The 16,588-nt window shown below is 32.1% G+C and overlaps 3 protein-coding genes across 6 annotated transcripts in view; 2 read left to right on the top strand and 1 right to left on the bottom strand.

The window, feature by feature from the left end:
- LOC106100428 (bestrophin-4) overlaps positions 1 to 9,739 on the top strand; it is a 21,705-nt gene extending 11,966 nt beyond the window's left edge. For 2 of the 4 annotated variants that reach the window (XM_013279278.1, XM_013279275.1), the window contains exons 4-13: positions 1,800 to 2,002; positions 2,079 to 2,247; positions 3,565 to 3,813; positions 5,008 to 5,268; positions 6,792 to 7,023; positions 7,460 to 7,610; positions 7,763 to 7,851; positions 8,544 to 8,732; positions 9,143 to 9,276; positions 9,452 to 9,739. In XM_013279278.1, the coding sequence (XP_013134732.1) occupies positions 1,800 to 2,002; positions 2,079 to 2,247; positions 3,565 to 3,813; positions 5,008 to 5,268; positions 6,792 to 7,023; positions 7,460 to 7,610; positions 7,763 to 7,851; positions 8,544 to 8,732; positions 9,143 to 9,276; positions 9,452 to 9,568 (1,794 nt within the window). In that variant the 3' untranslated portion in view covers positions 9,569 to 9,739. The remainder of the gene's footprint in view (positions 1 to 1,799; positions 2,003 to 2,078; positions 2,248 to 3,564; positions 3,814 to 5,007; positions 5,269 to 6,791; positions 7,024 to 7,459; positions 7,611 to 7,762; positions 7,852 to 8,543; positions 8,733 to 9,142; positions 9,277 to 9,451) is intronic. The other 2 variants (XM_013279276.1, XM_013279277.1) reach the window with 2 other exon arrangements.
- A 2,390-nt stretch (positions 9,740 to 12,129) lies between these two features.
- LOC106100433 lies at positions 12,130 to 13,654 on the top strand. Its single transcript, XM_013279285.1, has 3 exons — positions 12,130 to 12,532; positions 12,618 to 12,846; positions 13,281 to 13,654. Exons 1-3 carry the CDS (start codon positions 12,279 to 12,281, stop codon positions 13,461 to 13,463), a joined length of 666 nt encoding a protein of 221 aa, XP_013134739.1. The 5' UTR covers positions 12,130 to 12,278; the 3' UTR covers positions 13,464 to 13,654.
- Positions 13,655 to 13,936: 282 nt separating this feature from the next.
- The window catches only part of LOC106100363 (insulin-like growth factor II), a 16,083-nt gene continuing 13,431 nt past the window's right edge, over positions 13,937 to 16,588 (bottom strand). Inside the window, exons 5-6 of the mRNA XM_013279191.1 lie at positions 16,525 to 16,582; positions 13,937 to 15,549 (exon numbers count right to left, since the gene is read on the bottom strand). Coding sequence (XP_013134645.1) covers positions 15,415 to 15,549; positions 16,525 to 16,582 — 193 coding nt within the window. The 3' untranslated portion in view covers positions 13,937 to 15,414. The remainder of the gene's footprint in view (positions 15,550 to 16,524; positions 16,583 to 16,588) is intronic.

Here is a 16,588-nt window from a genome sequence, read left to right as displayed (position 1 = left end):
AAAAAAAAAAAAAATAAAAAAAAAAAAAACATACAGACGAATTGAGTACCTCCTTCTTTTGGGAAGTCGGTCAAAAATAAGAAAACTATAAAGAGCGAGGAATCTTCCTTGCAATATTTTTATTCTGCACGATGTGATCAGTTCGTTCACCTGATGCTAAGTGATAATTATAACAATGCGACACCAAAATATTTTTTTCACATCTCATTGTTACAATTATTTTAATATTTTGGTCGCACTGAAATTTTACTTGTCATTGGTGCAGCGCCCTTTATATAAGATGTTTTTTGTAAAATGTGTTTAATTTATCTTTAAATACACGCGCAAAAGCAAAAGCCAAGAGGAAAAATATACTATTTACGTAAATTATCGTTGTAAAAAACATATTCAACTTCAACTACTGCTTCTGTCTATTTACCAGTATAATAAAATAGTTTAAACCAATTTTAAATACCCTTAACATGGTTAACTGTTCATGTAAATACGTTCAGTTGAAAAACAATATAAACATATACATAATAACTTTCGCCCGCGAATCCATCTGCGAAAAAAAAACTTGGTTAAGAAGTTTGTTTTCTTCCAGATTATGTGTGACTGCATAATGAATCTTAATTAAATTTGACACACGTGTCAAATTTCATTGAGATTCATTCAGCAGTTTAGGCTACAAATTCCATCCATCCATACATCCAAATTTTCGCATTTGTATTATAAAGGCAATTAGCTATTTTTTTACCTCATTAAATTATTTACAATGCATTTCATAAGCCGCGGTATTTATTTTCCGATAAGAAATTGTTCTTTTTACGTAATTCAGAAAATATACTTAATCCACATATGCTAAGATAATGTTCTATCTGTGTTACGTAAGTTTGTTCCGACGATTAGAACAAACACTGTCACGGACAGATAACAGATGTGGGATGGACAGTTTACACTGAATCAGCTCTACATAGTCTATTCGAGTCAAGTGAATCAGTTTCTTTTGACATACTGTGTTGTCTTATCTACTTTGCTTGTATAAACACTGAACATTCATGTCTGGTTTTTATTTAGAAATTTTGACTGCAACCTCTAAAACTGTTTGTTTTACTTCTGCAAGAGAAACAGATGTTATAACTTGATACGCAATCTACGTAAAAATCAATTACGTACGTAAAAAATTTTTTAGTAGTTTATGGTTTACGTATTATATTACCGCTTATCCACTTTAAGTTAAAAAAAATCACACAAGAATAACTATTTCGAAGGAAAATGTAAGAACATTGCCGCAAATGATGACTAACACGGAATGTCCCGTTGTTCGGGGTTACCGGATATCCGGATAGCATCATACATCGCTGTTAATGACAAGGCGTTTTGACAATAGTCAAAATTATACTAAATTTTATTAAAATTAAAATCATTGTTTAAGTTTATCAAAGAACGCTTGTGGAATTTTTGTATATGGACAAGAATTTTAAAATAATTAACGATGAAATTTCAATCACCTAAAACTTTAATGTTTTTTCGAAGGTTTATAAATAAATTTAAAAAAGCAAATTTGAAACCTGTTTTATTATCGAATAAACCGGTAACCTTGAATGTTTTACCAATATCATTATTCACTAAAGAAGCCCGTTGCGAATATCAATGTGAAATTGCACTCTTTTTTATGCAAGTCGACTTTACATTATCGAGGCAATTATACAAAAAAAATTGTATCCATTGTTTTTGTATATTACGTAAGAATATCTTCAGTCTTCACAATAAGGTAAAGATTCTGTACCTATTGTAAATATGTAATGTTTTATTGGCAGGATGAACGTGGGCGATTGATGCGACGTACAATTGTACGCTACGTGTGCCTCTGCCTAACTATGGTGTTGACTATGATCTCACCTCGCGTCAAGAAACGTTTCCCAACGTTAAACAACTTGGTCGAAGCCGGTCTATTGCTGGATAACGAAAAGACAATTCTTGACAACCTTAATAGCAAATTTCCAAAGCCTTCAAAACATTGGTATGTTTATTAGTACCGATTAATTCGATTTATTACATTAAATAACGTTGAATTAAATTGGAATACTTATAACTAGGTTACCTATAGTATGGGCTACAAGTATAGTGACGAGAGCCCGCAAAGAGGGTCGGATAAGAGACGACTTTGCTGTGAAAACAATCATTGACGAATTGAACAAGTTTCGAGGACAGGCAGGGCTGCTGCTCAGCTACGATACCATCAGCGTACCCTTAGTGTACACTCAGGTAATGCATTTACATTGAACCAGTAAATCTAAAAGTTTGATATCAATAATCGATCTTGAATTCTTTGGACTAATAACTAACTTGCTTCAAACTGAAACGTTCCAGGCTTGGTAATAGGAAAAGTGGTAAAACGATGCTTTAACTACTCTCTCTAAATATTAAAACATGGATTGTTTCATATTTTAAAGTTGTTACTATTATCAGGTTTGTGGTTAGGTTATGTTTAGTTTTCAACATCAACTATCGTAAATATTTATTGTTCTGAAACGTTTAACAACTCTGTTGTGTTCTGCAGTTATTAAAATATTTGTTGTTTTAAGTTTCCTTCCCGTTAACTATGGTTGCTTTTCGCTATATAGCCTTATTAAATATGTTGCATTCATCCGTGGTTTTTATTCTGTATCAATTGAAGAAGTTATCTCGACTGTCATACTGTAACTAAGAGTTTCTACTGGCAAACACTCAACAAAACTATGTTGCTATCTCGGTTTACTTAAAAAAATGGTAGGGACTCTATAACAATTTTGAGCATGTGCTTAGTCACAGTTATCAAGACACGTACAGTCTTTCGAAAACTTTGCATAGTCTATTAGAAGTAATGTACTACAAATCGTATAGACACGGTAACGCAAAATATAAACAATAATTTACACAAGCGATGTTAGTGCTTGTTACTTACTGAAAACGCGCCAATAGGGTTCGGGTCAATGACATTAAAACGAGTATTACTCGTATTATTGCCATCCGGTGAAATATAGGTCCTTCAAAGTTTGGCTACGAAGTTTATTACTACTTTACTTATAGCATTTTTCTACGTTATTAATTTTAATCCTTTAAACTTTTCATTGGTAACAATAATTTGAGATTACTTGTTTGAGTCATAAAATACCGTGTTCTACATTTTTACAGACATAAAGTAAAATCGTAAAAGATAAGAGATCAGACAGCTCACTTCTGTGTTTTTCATAGATTTACAATTATCTTTTTAAAGAATTTTTAAGTCACATTAGTTGAGAAAATTGTTTTGATTTAAATCACTGGTGAAATACAAAGTAATCCTTTGTTTGTCGGGGAGGGCCAGACGGTCGTCGACATGGAATTGGCGTCGAATTACTGGAACTGTGACATACATTGTAAAGCTTTTAGAACTTTTTAGAAACAATTCAACCCAAAGTCTACCCAGTTTGTGGAAAACAAACGATTATCTTTAATGAAATAATTTTTTTAGTACATCCTTATCTTTATAAATAGTTTTAACTTCACGTTAGTTATCTCTTTTGGGTCTTGTCAAAATACTAAAGCATTAGTTAATTTTAGGTGGTCACCATAGCGGTATACTCTTACTTCATAACGTCAGCGCTGGGCAGCCAGTGGGTCGACAACAAGCTGCAATCAGCCCACAGTGATGTCTATATCAGTAATATAGACCTTTACTTCCCGATATTTACGACATTAGAGTTCTTTTTCTACATGGGCTGGCTAAAAGTAGCCGAATCTTTGATCAATCCCTTTGGTGAAGATGATGACGACTTCGAAGTTAACTGGCTGATTGACAGAGATTTACAGGTTTGTGTTTTTTGGATTATTTACAAGACTTATTCAAGTTTCCACTAATTAATCACAAACATATTGTAGAGATAGTATATTTTTGTGGATAGTATTTAAATTGTTAGTTATGTACATATTACGCACAGAAAGTAGTTGATATAACGATTTGGAACTCTTGTAAATGACCTTTTAAATATAGTATTCAAGTGATACAGAAAATGTAATTCTCTTTTAATTGAACACATTAACATTATCTCTTAAAACATCATAGAATAGTTATAGCGTTTGATTCTTTGCCAGGTTTCAACATTTTTATTTGTTATCTTACGTTATTCTACAAAATTTATTGACTCGAATTATGTTTGGTATGTAAAGATTGGAAGTTTTCAATAAAAATCATAGAATTGAAGATATAAAGCAACTGTAATCATGATTCACTTTACGATATTAAGATATTAATTTGTAATAGTTTTTGACAAAAAAAAGTATTAACATAAAAATAATTGAAATTGGACACCGTCCAAAACAATTTCGTTTCCTACGCTACCTCTGCTCTTTATGGCTAAAACTTTCAGTCCATTTTAATTTAATATTGAATCGATACAGATTGTTTTTATTAGCTGGCTAGTTAAGTCTTTTTTTTAATTCTAGCCTGATATAACACTTATTAATGTCCATAATAGTATCAAGTTTTTAAGCTTTGAACAGTTTTTAACTGTTGTTGTTTCAAGGTCAATAATCGCTTAGTAATCATTGACGTTAGTTTCCTTACGAGGAATTAACTCTGTTTAGGTGACGTGGTACCTGCAAATTAGATTGATTCTCTTTCGCCACCGACCTTAGCATGTCTTTACCAATGGAATTAATGACTGAACAGCATGCTATGCATTTATTCTATGAATACCCCATTTGACGACAATCCATTATTTTAATTAAATGAACCTGGTGCTTTCTAATCCTAAAATTTATATTCTTAATCTTAATTCTAAGTAGTTAATTTAATATCGCAACTTATTATCTAGTGATAAAAGCTGCGTCCGTTATTGACTACAAATATGTTTTTTTTTTATTAAAAAGTAGGACCTATAGATGATTGACTTTTTAGTCTTTGCTAATGATAGGAAATTAATTCAAAAATGTTAAATACGTTACCTAAGAAGTGATTTCCATTACAATATCTGCTATTTTTTCCTATATTTCCTAAATTTTTAGGTTTCATACATGATAGTCGATGAAATGCATCACGAACATCCGGAGCTGATCAAGGATCAGTACTGGGACGAGGTGTTCCCCGCGGAACTGCCGTACACCATCGCAACGGAGAACCAGCGGGAGGAGCATCCAGAACCTTCGACGGCGCGCGTCGCGGTCCCGGCGCGGCAACGTAGCATGGTCACCGTCGCGCCGTCTTCAGTCAAGATAGAGGAAATGGTTCCCTCCAACACCGTGAGTTACAAGTTCGCCCCGCCCGAGGTTAGATTCGACCATTATTAAAGCATGCTGCACGGCTGTATGGAGCTTCGCAGTGTTGCGGTGTGAAGGGTTGCCAATGACGTCATCTGTGACTACCTGACGTCACTACTGCGCTGTGCGGGTGACTGCGGTTGAGGAATTGTATTGTAATCAATATTTGTTCATCTATCCTATATCTTCAGGTGATCATTTTAATGGAGTATCTTTCAAATATAACTAGGAGAGTTCAAACAACAAAAAACAATTGACCATTTCTAAAATTTTGCTTTATTTTACTCGACCAAGCTCACAAATAATTAAGTACAATATGTGTTACTTTCTTATGATCCGCTGACTGTACGCTTCTTATCAGTTTCAAGTATAATTATAAATTACACATATCGAATGCGGTATATCTAATAATATCTGGATTAAAGATAATCGGTGTTTATCGTTAAAGGAAGTAACTTTATCATTTGTGATCTTACCTTGAGATTGTTTGGCAGCCCTTATTACATTTTTTGTGCTGATATAAATTTTAAAACAAAAATAAATTATGAAATCATTCCTTAATATAGACAGATATGATGTGAAAATATATAAATATTTTTTAATCATAAATTTAGGGTTATAAATTAAATACCTGCGGCCTTATTAAGCCAAAATAATTGCTCTACTATACTACATTCAGTTATTTGAGTCTAAATGTCTTCTTTTAGGCACTTTTATTATTATTCTACCGCTTATATAAAATATTCTTATAGACTAAATTTTCAAAGTATATAATAAACTAACTGGCTGACGCATGTATATCATGTTGTAACAAATTTTATAATAATAAATGTAATATATTATATTAACGAACTAACTCAATATTTTACGGCTTGTTTAAGATTTTTTTCATCTCTTTTTCTAATTTCTTTTTGTGTAAAACTGTTGTTTGTTTTGAATATTTAAATCATACTAACTGTATGTGACTAAACGATTATTTGTTGTAATTTATCGTTAAAATTGTTTTGGTGCTGTAAATAACGTTCTTCGTTTTTGTGATTGTTCAATACTTTGCTAACTCTCTATTGTTTAATCTTTACTACTACAATATTTTTAACTAAAAAGTAGTTATAAATTGTGATTGAAACTAGAACTACGTATTTCCCAGGTTGTAGTCTATAAGACAATCTTCTCATAGTTAAAATATATTGAAATTATAACATGATTTGACCTACTTCGTTATAGAGTATTTCAAAAGGCGGTCCCAGGGTTAAAAAGTGCAATATAACGAATGGTATTCAAACAGTAATAAGCTCGAATACAGGCTACCGACTAATGTCGACGTAAATTACTGCTTTCCTGTGTCGTAAATCATACGGCAACAATAATCAATACCATTTGCTTGCGAGGAAAATGTATAAATTACAGTAGTTACAGTTCATTTGTTTACGTTATCTTTTCTCACTGACCCTACTAGATAGCTGTAAATACATATGAAAGTATAACAATCTTATTGTATCAAGTTTATCAAAATATTGTTTTTCCCATCGCAGCAATTACAAATGAACGACGACGCGGTATCGGGTATTCATTTCATCGTGTCAAGAGGCAGTAAGCGCGGGAAAAAGGAGGACAGGAACTCTATGGGTTCGAGTAATTCGATGGCGTCGCTACAACAACCTCCAATGACTCGCGCCAACTCAGTCACCTCCATGTTGAAGAGATTGTTCTCGAAGGAAGACCAGAGACAACCCTCCGCGCCCGTCGGCACGCAAACTGATGGAGGTGAGGCTGTACTTTATAGCGACAGTCTATAAGACTAATAATGTACAAATAATTTTTTAAACAATGCTATATAACGGTTTTTACGACTTACGTGTGACAAAATTGGCGCCCATGAATGCCATATAAAGTAGGAATTTGCTATTTTCATTCAGTCGCGTGAGTTCGTCGAACTCATTACATTTATGGTGTTCAGGTTAATGACTGCCCTGCTTTGTAAATATTCCATAGCTTTGATTCCAGTAACTGCGTTCCAACTGTAATCTACGTTATTTTGATTACATAATGTATATTAAGAAGCGTTTGCGTTATACAATGCTCTTCTATATTTTAAGTATATTTTCATAAACTACCCACTTTTAAAGCAAGTAATGGTAACCCTTACATCATCTCTAAGGTTAAAAACGAAATAATGTTTAACGAACGTCACTAACTCCAGCAGGCACTCGTTTCGTGATATCAGCGAGTAATCCAACGCTTAACAAGCCAGCAGCGACCGCGGCCGGCAGCATGAAGATAGCTAACGAGGTCATCGAGGAGGTGGACGAGCAGGCCACCATTACCAGCATGGGCAAGCGGCAGGAGCACAGGTCAGTTACCAAAAACACATCCTAAACTTCACTTGAAAAAGACTCAAATACATTAAAAAAATGAAGATCCCGTCCTATCCATTTATAAAAAAAACAGCAATCCAATTGCAGTTTGCATTCCTTTAAATTAAAAATTATGGAACTAATTTCAGACCGACAGCGATGAGTTTGTTCGCTCAAGGACCGCCGACTGCAAGCGAGCCAGTTAATGTTCCGACGAGAAACTCCAATCATAACTCCAGTAAGTTGTATTTTAAATAAAGTCCACGTTAATGTTTTGAAGGTTTCAAATCATTTGAATAACTGTGCTCTACAATTTTCACATCTGTATGAGGTTTTTTCATGACAATTTCAGGTAACATTTACAATTAAAATGTAAATTTCTCACTACATTCTATTAAAATAATAAATTGGAACTGTTTGCATTGTTAATCAGCGAGAACAAATGCGTGATAAGATTACATTTGATGTTATATCGCCGCTCAATCATACTTTTTATCACAATCTGCATTGTCTTAAGAAATTAAATACTATTTACATTTAAAGAACGACAATATGACCAATATGTCGACGGACATTGGAGCCATCGAGATTGATGGTAAACATTTTATATACAAAAATATTTGTTTATCTCAAGTCTTGGCGGAAATCTGACTTTTAAGCGATATCATTTACCCTTCATCCTCATATCTATACATTACTGTGACAAAGATAATTTTATTATTTTACATTTATGCAATTTCCATTCGACGTAACCGTTTATTTCAAACTTGACATTTTCTAGAGGGAGTATTATCACAGTTTTATCTTTTAAGAGACCTGTGTGGCCTTATCGAACTGTTACTTTTCTTTAAGCTTCCCATCCTTATTAAATGAGACGCATCAGGTGCGTTTCCGAAGACGTTAAAAACTTTAATGTTTCCCATTAAACAGCGTCTCGTCTATCGTCGTCCGCGCCGTCGCAATGGGCGCGCGCAGCGAGCGCGGTGCTGGAAGGCAGGGGCGACACGAGCCCGGCCGCCAAGTCCCTGCGCGCGCAGGACTCCTTCCCCGGCCTGGAGCGCCCGCGCCTCGACAGCGACGTCGGACCCTCGCTCAGCGCCGCCGGCAGTCAGACCCTAAGTAAGTCTCACATACAAAAACATTAAGAAATGTATAGACTAGACAGCAAACTCTTTTTTACCGGTAACTTCTTTGAAAGGTACTGTTTTAAGGTTAGTATGCCACCTCATGTTCTTGTATTAACATATTATAAAACATTTTACAAAATTGTAAGCCCCATCTTTAGTTATAAAATAAACTAAACAGTAATATTGACTATGGTTTTGAGGATATTGGTGAGGATCATATGAATAATGCCTCAAGTGAAGTGTCGACTATGCTTCCTCTTTATATTTTTTGTATCTCTTTGTTCGTTTTTCTTCATTGTATAATATTTAACAGGTACATCGGCCTCAAAACGTATTAAAGCGAACTTTCTGGGCGAGTGGCACTTAACGCTCTTAATATAAGCTGTGATTTCTTTATTCCAGTGGATGACGTAGACGGTGTGGATGGAGAAGACGACGACATCGACGACTTCGACCGACTGCGCAGCGTCCGCGAACAGGAGAGGAAAGAGAAGTACCGACAGAAATTGATGGCCCGCTCTGTTAGCGCACAACAGGTATTTAAATGTTTTTTTTTTGTTATTTTGTATTCACAACTGTGTCAATATTTCAATATATTATTATGCCTACTATATATATACCTTACATAGTAGTAGGTATATATACCAGTAGGCCAGTAGTCCTTAATCGGACTGGTATTCATGTATTATGTATTTTTTGTTTGTTTCACAGCCAACGGGTAGTCAAGAATTGATAGACAATGTGCTTTTATTAGAAGAATTACTGATGCAGTCTGAAGCATTGAAAAAAGAAAAATCAGAACAAGATTCCAAAGAAGAGACAACTTGACACAGCTGTATATTTGATTGGGAATGAGTTTTGAGTCAGTATTATCAATTGTGATACTTTACTATTGTATGTATTGCTTTAAGTTAACATCGACGAACCATGTGTTATTAATTTATAAGAGTATTGTGTACATAGATAATGAAAACTGGGGAAATAAAGAATCGTACAGTTTGTGTGTAGTTTCATTTAAAAAGTTTTATTAGCTTTTCCTATCATTTAATGACATGAGTGCTTATTTTGCAATTTGAGACCTATTACCTACAGCATATGTAAAAAAAGCATATAATAGATGAAAACCATAAATTCTAAATGAGAAAATCTGATAACGAGTTTTAGGCTAAGCGCTATCAGGGATTGGCCACCTCCAGCCCGGTAAATCTGTAAATGCCTTTTAAAGGCAAACAGTGGCCATTCAGTCACAAAAAAAAAGTGCTAAACATTAACTTCACCATGACTAAAAGGTATTTACCATGACCATTTTGTAAAAGGCCCATCTAAATCTTTACAATAGAATTGCTACTTTTCAAGAAAAACAATAAACTTAAAAAATATTTAGGTAATAGTTTTCGCCCACATGGAATTAAAAACAAAACTAGTCTATGTGTTTTTCCAGACAACTCTCTGCATCTATGCCAAATTTCAAAGAGAGCAATTTAGGCTACAAATATCCATCCATCTAAACTTTTGCATTTACTTAACTTTAAATTTAATTGAGTATTTACTAGTGTAAGATATCATTTAAAATAAAAGGAATGTTGGAGATTTTTAGGACTTTATTAAGCTTAACATGTAGAGAATAACAGCTTACAGCTTGAGCTTAGTCCTTCTCCAGTGACGCCTCTTGGCGTTGTACCTGAAATTATACAAATAAAAATTTAAATATTTATTGTACATTGCGCCTTCTATGTTATACATTGCTAAAATATTTTACATTAAAATAGTAGGCATTGAAAAAACAGCCTCCAAGATCAATAACAATAAATTAGGCCTTTCTAAATTAAAATAGTACAACTTGAACATTTTGTTAGAAGTTATCAATTTTAAACTCTTAAGCTTAGTTGTAATCTCTAAAGTGCCAACATTTCATTGTAAATCAAAAATTATGAAACAAAATTATTGTATTTCAAAATTTGCAACAAAAAAAGCTTCATAGAAAAATACATTTCTTATAACCTTGCCACAATTTTATCTTTATCACACATTTTTAGTTTACATAAAAATATTTAATTCTGATGTTGAAATTCTGTGATATAATTTAGAACCATAAGCATATACTTCCATGCATTACAGTGAATATGTTAATTGAAAACATTGTCACAAGGTACATTATGTTTACACTGCAGGATATCAAAACACCAAATTAATAATTAATATGTTCACAAAATATTCTTTAATGTTTTAAATAAATATTATTAAAGATTGATTGTTATGGGACTGGCAACAACTTACGACACTGAAGTTTTCGTACAAAACTAGTTTATTTATAACAATATAAATGTAATATAGCCGTTTTAAATCTTTCACTCAGATCAGCGTTGTAACCACAGAATTATCCAAGTACAATTAAAACTACTTTAACTTACAGAACTATATTCAACAATGTTTCAAAACAATTATTGACATTTGGATTTATTGTAAAAGTAAAAATGGAACTCAAATATTTTCGATTGTATTAGATCTAAAAACGTAAATTACATTTTTCCAACACAGTTATTAAATAGTTACTTACCGGATTGTGTTTCCCGTGCGCATTCTAACCCATTGTGGAATTGGTCTATTCTGTTTGAGTTTTTTAGCAAGCTTGCGCTTAATAATAAATGTTTTGTGAGCGGACTGAAAACAAACAATTTCAATATTTTAGATTTATATTTAAAAATTGTAAAAGATTCATGATATATTTAAAGATTTAGTTAAATAAAAAATTTACCATTGCTCCGTCTCTGAGTGTCAAAACAAAAAGAAAAGTGAAACTGATATTAGCTATGGTCGTGACGTTTCAAAGAGTAGATAAGCTCCGTCAATTTCTCGAGACATAGACAAATACTATACAACACCTTAAAAATATTCAATACGTTTAACAAAAACATAAATGTTCAGGAGGCATTGTTCTCAAAAATTAGCATAAGGATTTATAGTTAAGTGTTCGATTTCAATTATTTTTTACAAAAAAAGTAAAAAATGTCGAAAGATTTATCTTTTCTCTCAATCATTCTCTAACGATTATCTGAAGACGAGAATTTGAATGGTCTAAGCGTTTAAGTCTAATCCTCTCCTCATTTCAATCTCTCTCAGATGGTTATCTAGCGATTCTCATTAGCTAAACTAAATGTTTTGTGGAAGCCAACTTTACGCTAAAAATTTGAATTTGTTTTTACGTTGAAAGGAAGAACTCTCAAACAAAATTTGCTTTCTCTCAAACTCTCTCAAACGATTTACATAAACATCTACTCTTTGTTCTGTTGACGATGAATGTTTGTTGATATTGTCAATGTCAAGTTGTCGAGTGACAGTCAAACAATCAAATTGATTTGGATTTGACTTTGACAATCATGTCAATAATGTTTATATGTCAAATCAATACATAATCGTGCTCCAATATATTATTCAATATGTATTTAAAAATCTAGTTGGTGTTTCTTGTAGAATTATCTTTAAACTTTATGTATTAATCGGTGTTCGTTCAATTAATGGTTAAAGACATTTTTACAAAATGAATAAAATTTTCGCATTAACCAATTTCCGACGTATAGTGGAGTACAATAGATTTTTATCCATGAAAATAACAGCCGAAGGAAAAGATATACCAAAAAAGAAGAATTTTGAGAGTAGGATAACTTTAATCGGACATGATAACTCCGTTAGTATTACAGATCTAAAGAGCGCACAGAGTTTGTCTGTAAGACGAGATTTAAAACTAGTTAAAATACAAGATATTGACACAAAAACTAGACGTCCAGTTTATAAGTATGTATATAATATAATTGAAATACATCCTATTTCTAAATTGTTAATGACTTATTTTGTTAATCCAATTTTACTCTAATTACAGGCTACTAACAAGTGCTCAATATCTCGAAGAGGAAATTGTAAAAAGAAAAGAAAAGAAAATTTCTAAAGAAAATCAACTTATAAAAGGACAAAAATTGATAACATTATCAAATAGAATAGCTGAAAATGACCTCATGACAAGTGTGAAGAAAATGATAAAACTATTAGACAAGCAGTTTGAAGTAAAGGTTGTTGTGACTGGGTCAGATAGTGAGGCTGCGGAAAGTCTGGTATGCAATGATACTTCCATATAATGTTGATAATTATTTGTGAATACTTTTGTATTGAAATTATAATTTAATAAACTGGTTTTAAAGTAATACTAGTTATTAGTTTTAAAAACACAAAGATTTCAATAAAAAATTTCATATTTCATATGTAATAATAATAATAATAATAATAATAATCATTTAATCCATTCATAAAGCAAACACTATATAATTAATTACACAGTTGAAAACATACACAAAAAAGAAAAAAAAATATATATACATACACACGTTAGTAAATATAAAATTATGCATATTTTTATTTTGAAATAAAGTTGTTCAAGTTTAATTGAAGCTTTATTGAATTGATTATGGGATAGACATAATTTTATTGGGCTTGTAAGAAGTAATACATAGCGTGTCTTTTTTTTAATTCTTATAAATCTTTGTTTCAGGATAAAATATGTTCTGTGATAGAAAAGAGCACAAAATCATCTGGAAAAGTGATTCAAAAAAGGAACAAAGGAAACAGTTTGAGATTTCAGTTAATCCCAGTGAGAGATAAATCATCTCAAGTAGGAAATGATGACTCGAGCAATCATTCTGATAATAAAGGTGATGAAAAAGGCCCACTATGACTAGTCTTAGTGTTTTTAAGCATTTTATTAGTAAAATATTTTATATACAACAAATATTTTTTAAAATCATCCAAACCAGAAAGTGTAAAAAGTGAAGTTAAATCATGCAAGGAATGTTAATTTATTTTAAGTTGAAATGATGTTATTTGTGTACTTATTTGTAATTATGTAAATAAATTATTTTAACACTATTTACGGTTTTTTAAAGTACATATATTAAAATGCCTATCAATTTAATAGGAAAATGTCGTACCGAAATCTTTATATTATAAAATTTTCAGCTACATAAGTATCAACTTTTGCAATCCTAAAAACCAATAAGACTTGGGATGTTTTAAGAAAAAAGTAATGTGTTTTGGTAGAGGAAAGCCATATGATTTTCTTTGCTAACTTCTTTTAGACAATTTCATGGTACATTTTACTACATTACATTACACTGGTAACACATTGGTAGGTAAATAAAACTAAAAAGAGAAAGAAATGAAAGATTTAATACAGCATCCATTAATTCAGTCACTTTTTCCTACTTTAACTTAATAAGAAAGTTTCTAACATGGCAAGGAAATACTTTATTCTAATTGTGGTATTTAGTAATAACTAAAATAGTTTATAAGTTAATGTTTTATTTAATCAATTGGATTTATCACAGATGCTTAAGAGATCTTTTAATCTTATATGGTAGATGTTACATTAACACAAAAATTATAACTTAAACACAGCTTACTATTATGGTGTAATAAAGCGTTACATGTAGGCCATAACTTACATTTACCTACAGATAAAATTTAACTATATTTCATTTCAATGCAACAACATTTATCCACCATAGACAAACACATTACTAAAAATCATAAATTCAGATTTTTTTTTGGCATAACACTCTGTTTCACATAACTACAAACAGCAACTACAAACATTATACTAGATAACTTCATTTTATCGTAAAACTATCACAAAATTAATAATAAAATATTCCGACATATGTAGAATTTGAAGTTCCTCTAATTTAGCCGTTGTTAAAATGAAATATAGTTAATAGCTAACTTATTATAAGTTATGCTTTGTCTGATTGTACCAAATTATTTCCTATAATCTCTTTAATTTTTAAAACAAGTCAATTTGTACTAAACATACTATAGTGATGTTTGTGAGATAAAAAAATGTTATAATCTAAAGTTTTCTCGATGCTGAGTTGTAATTCATTATAGAGAATGTATTATGACAAACATAATTGTAGACTATGTGTTAAAAGACCTATCAGATAAATAAATAAATATATATAAGTGAATTATGGTACAAGACTATGCAAATTCTTTTATAAAAATAGGTAAGAATTCTCTAAGCTTGGGTTATTAGAATTCAATACATTTTACAGGGTGTATCAAAATATTGATATGGCCAAAGTGGCCTTTAGACAGTTTTCCGGAACGTCCAATTTGTACAAAATCACTGTCCTTAAAAAATTGTCCACTACATTTTTGTACGCGTTTTCAGCGCTGGAAACTCGTGAATCTAGGTACACTTTTAAAACTGATCGTGATAAAATCTAAATATATTGCATTATGACCATAGTTTCTGTATTAAATTAAATCGATATTATTTTACTGGTGTTTTTAGCTCACTGACTAGCTGCAGTATCATGACACATGTTTCACAACAGGTTTAAAATTCTAAAGACAGGCATACATAATTTAAAAGCATTTCCAGAATATCATTAGCTATACATGAGATTTTCATAAGCTAAATTCAAACAAATATACTCGCAAACAGATACGTCAACATAAATGCACACTTAAATATAAAACGCTTGGACGATAACTGATTCTCATCACTTCATCCGTGACATTCTCATGTTAATGATGTCACAAACTTCTACAAAGTAGCCACTTGAAGTTCCATAGATACATGTGTGGATATTTCATCTTGTCCGAATGTTTTCATTCCTTGTCCTTTAGGCATATATAACATATGCGTAGCGGTCGTTGTCGACCGTTGGCAAGTCAGTGTTTAGGGTTCTGCCCCAAGTCAGGAGGGGTGACACGGTGCCCACCACGGGCGCAGCGCGCGCTGCACTTTTTATGATGTGCTGCTGACAAAAGGAAAACATTTTTTATAACTTTAGGTGTTCAAGCAGAGGTGTAGCTGTTAATATAGCACTCATAAGGGACATGTAATTAGTATAACTGGAATACACATAGGGCAGAGGTATTGTGGTAGATAGCTGTTTTTCAATGTTTTACATTGTTACTAAGTTTCTTAGTTATAAAAGAATTGAGATACAATTAAGTTTTAAATAGCAGGTAAATAGTTAAGTTTCATAAAAATAGTAGGTACATAAGCACACCATTAACGCCTAACGTTAAGTATTATAATCAGGCGTGTCCTTTGTTTATCAATTATTAATAAAGTAACTTAATAATAGATTATATGTAAATTTCGTTCAGTTGCAGTATATCTTGTGCATGCAAGTGAGTGAAGATTGTTACATGAAAAAACTTAGTAGTCATGCGGAACGCATTAGTATGAGGGTTAGTTGCCACTCTCTTGTTCTCTTAATACCAAATACATCTTGAAATACTATTTGATTTACACTTCTATTGATTAAAAAACAAATGCTTAAAAACGTAAGTATCGCAATACTGCTAAATGTTGATTTATCTAATCGCGTTGTAGAATATTAATCATTATTGCTCTTATTCTCGCCAATAAAGCCAACTTCAGTATGATGATTGTCTAATAATGATAAATTATGCGTTGCTGAATTTTAGGCAACCCAACATTTTCCCCCCAATGTTAATGGAACCTATCAAAGGAAAGTAAAAAATGTTTTCATGCTATATAGAATTTATACCGAAGGACACATGTAGAAATGATTTTTTTCCCACTTAAAATGGACAGTCAAGTTAAACATTTATTTAGTAAATTATTCTTGTCACGTGTCATCTAAAATATGTTATCCTTTAAAAATTACGGCGGATTATTATATTTTAAGTTGGCTTTAATGTCTAGCAAGAGCTGGTGAGTTGGTAGAGAACAAGATGGTGGCGTACGTGAGACACACCATGTTACCCATGAGGGTTGGGCGCCGCCGGCGTGAGCGTCGGCCGCGGCACCGACATCGGCGG

The sequence above is a fragment of the Papilio polytes genome, unplaced genomic scaffold, assembly GCF_000836215.1.
Source record: "Papilio polytes unplaced genomic scaffold, Ppol_1.0 DF824047.1, whole genome shotgun sequence".
Classification (NCBI taxonomy): Eukaryota; Metazoa; Arthropoda; class Insecta; order Lepidoptera; family Papilionidae; genus Papilio; species Papilio polytes.
The sequence above is the reverse complement of the archived record's forward strand: the minus strand, read 5'-3'. Positions and strand labels throughout refer to the sequence as shown.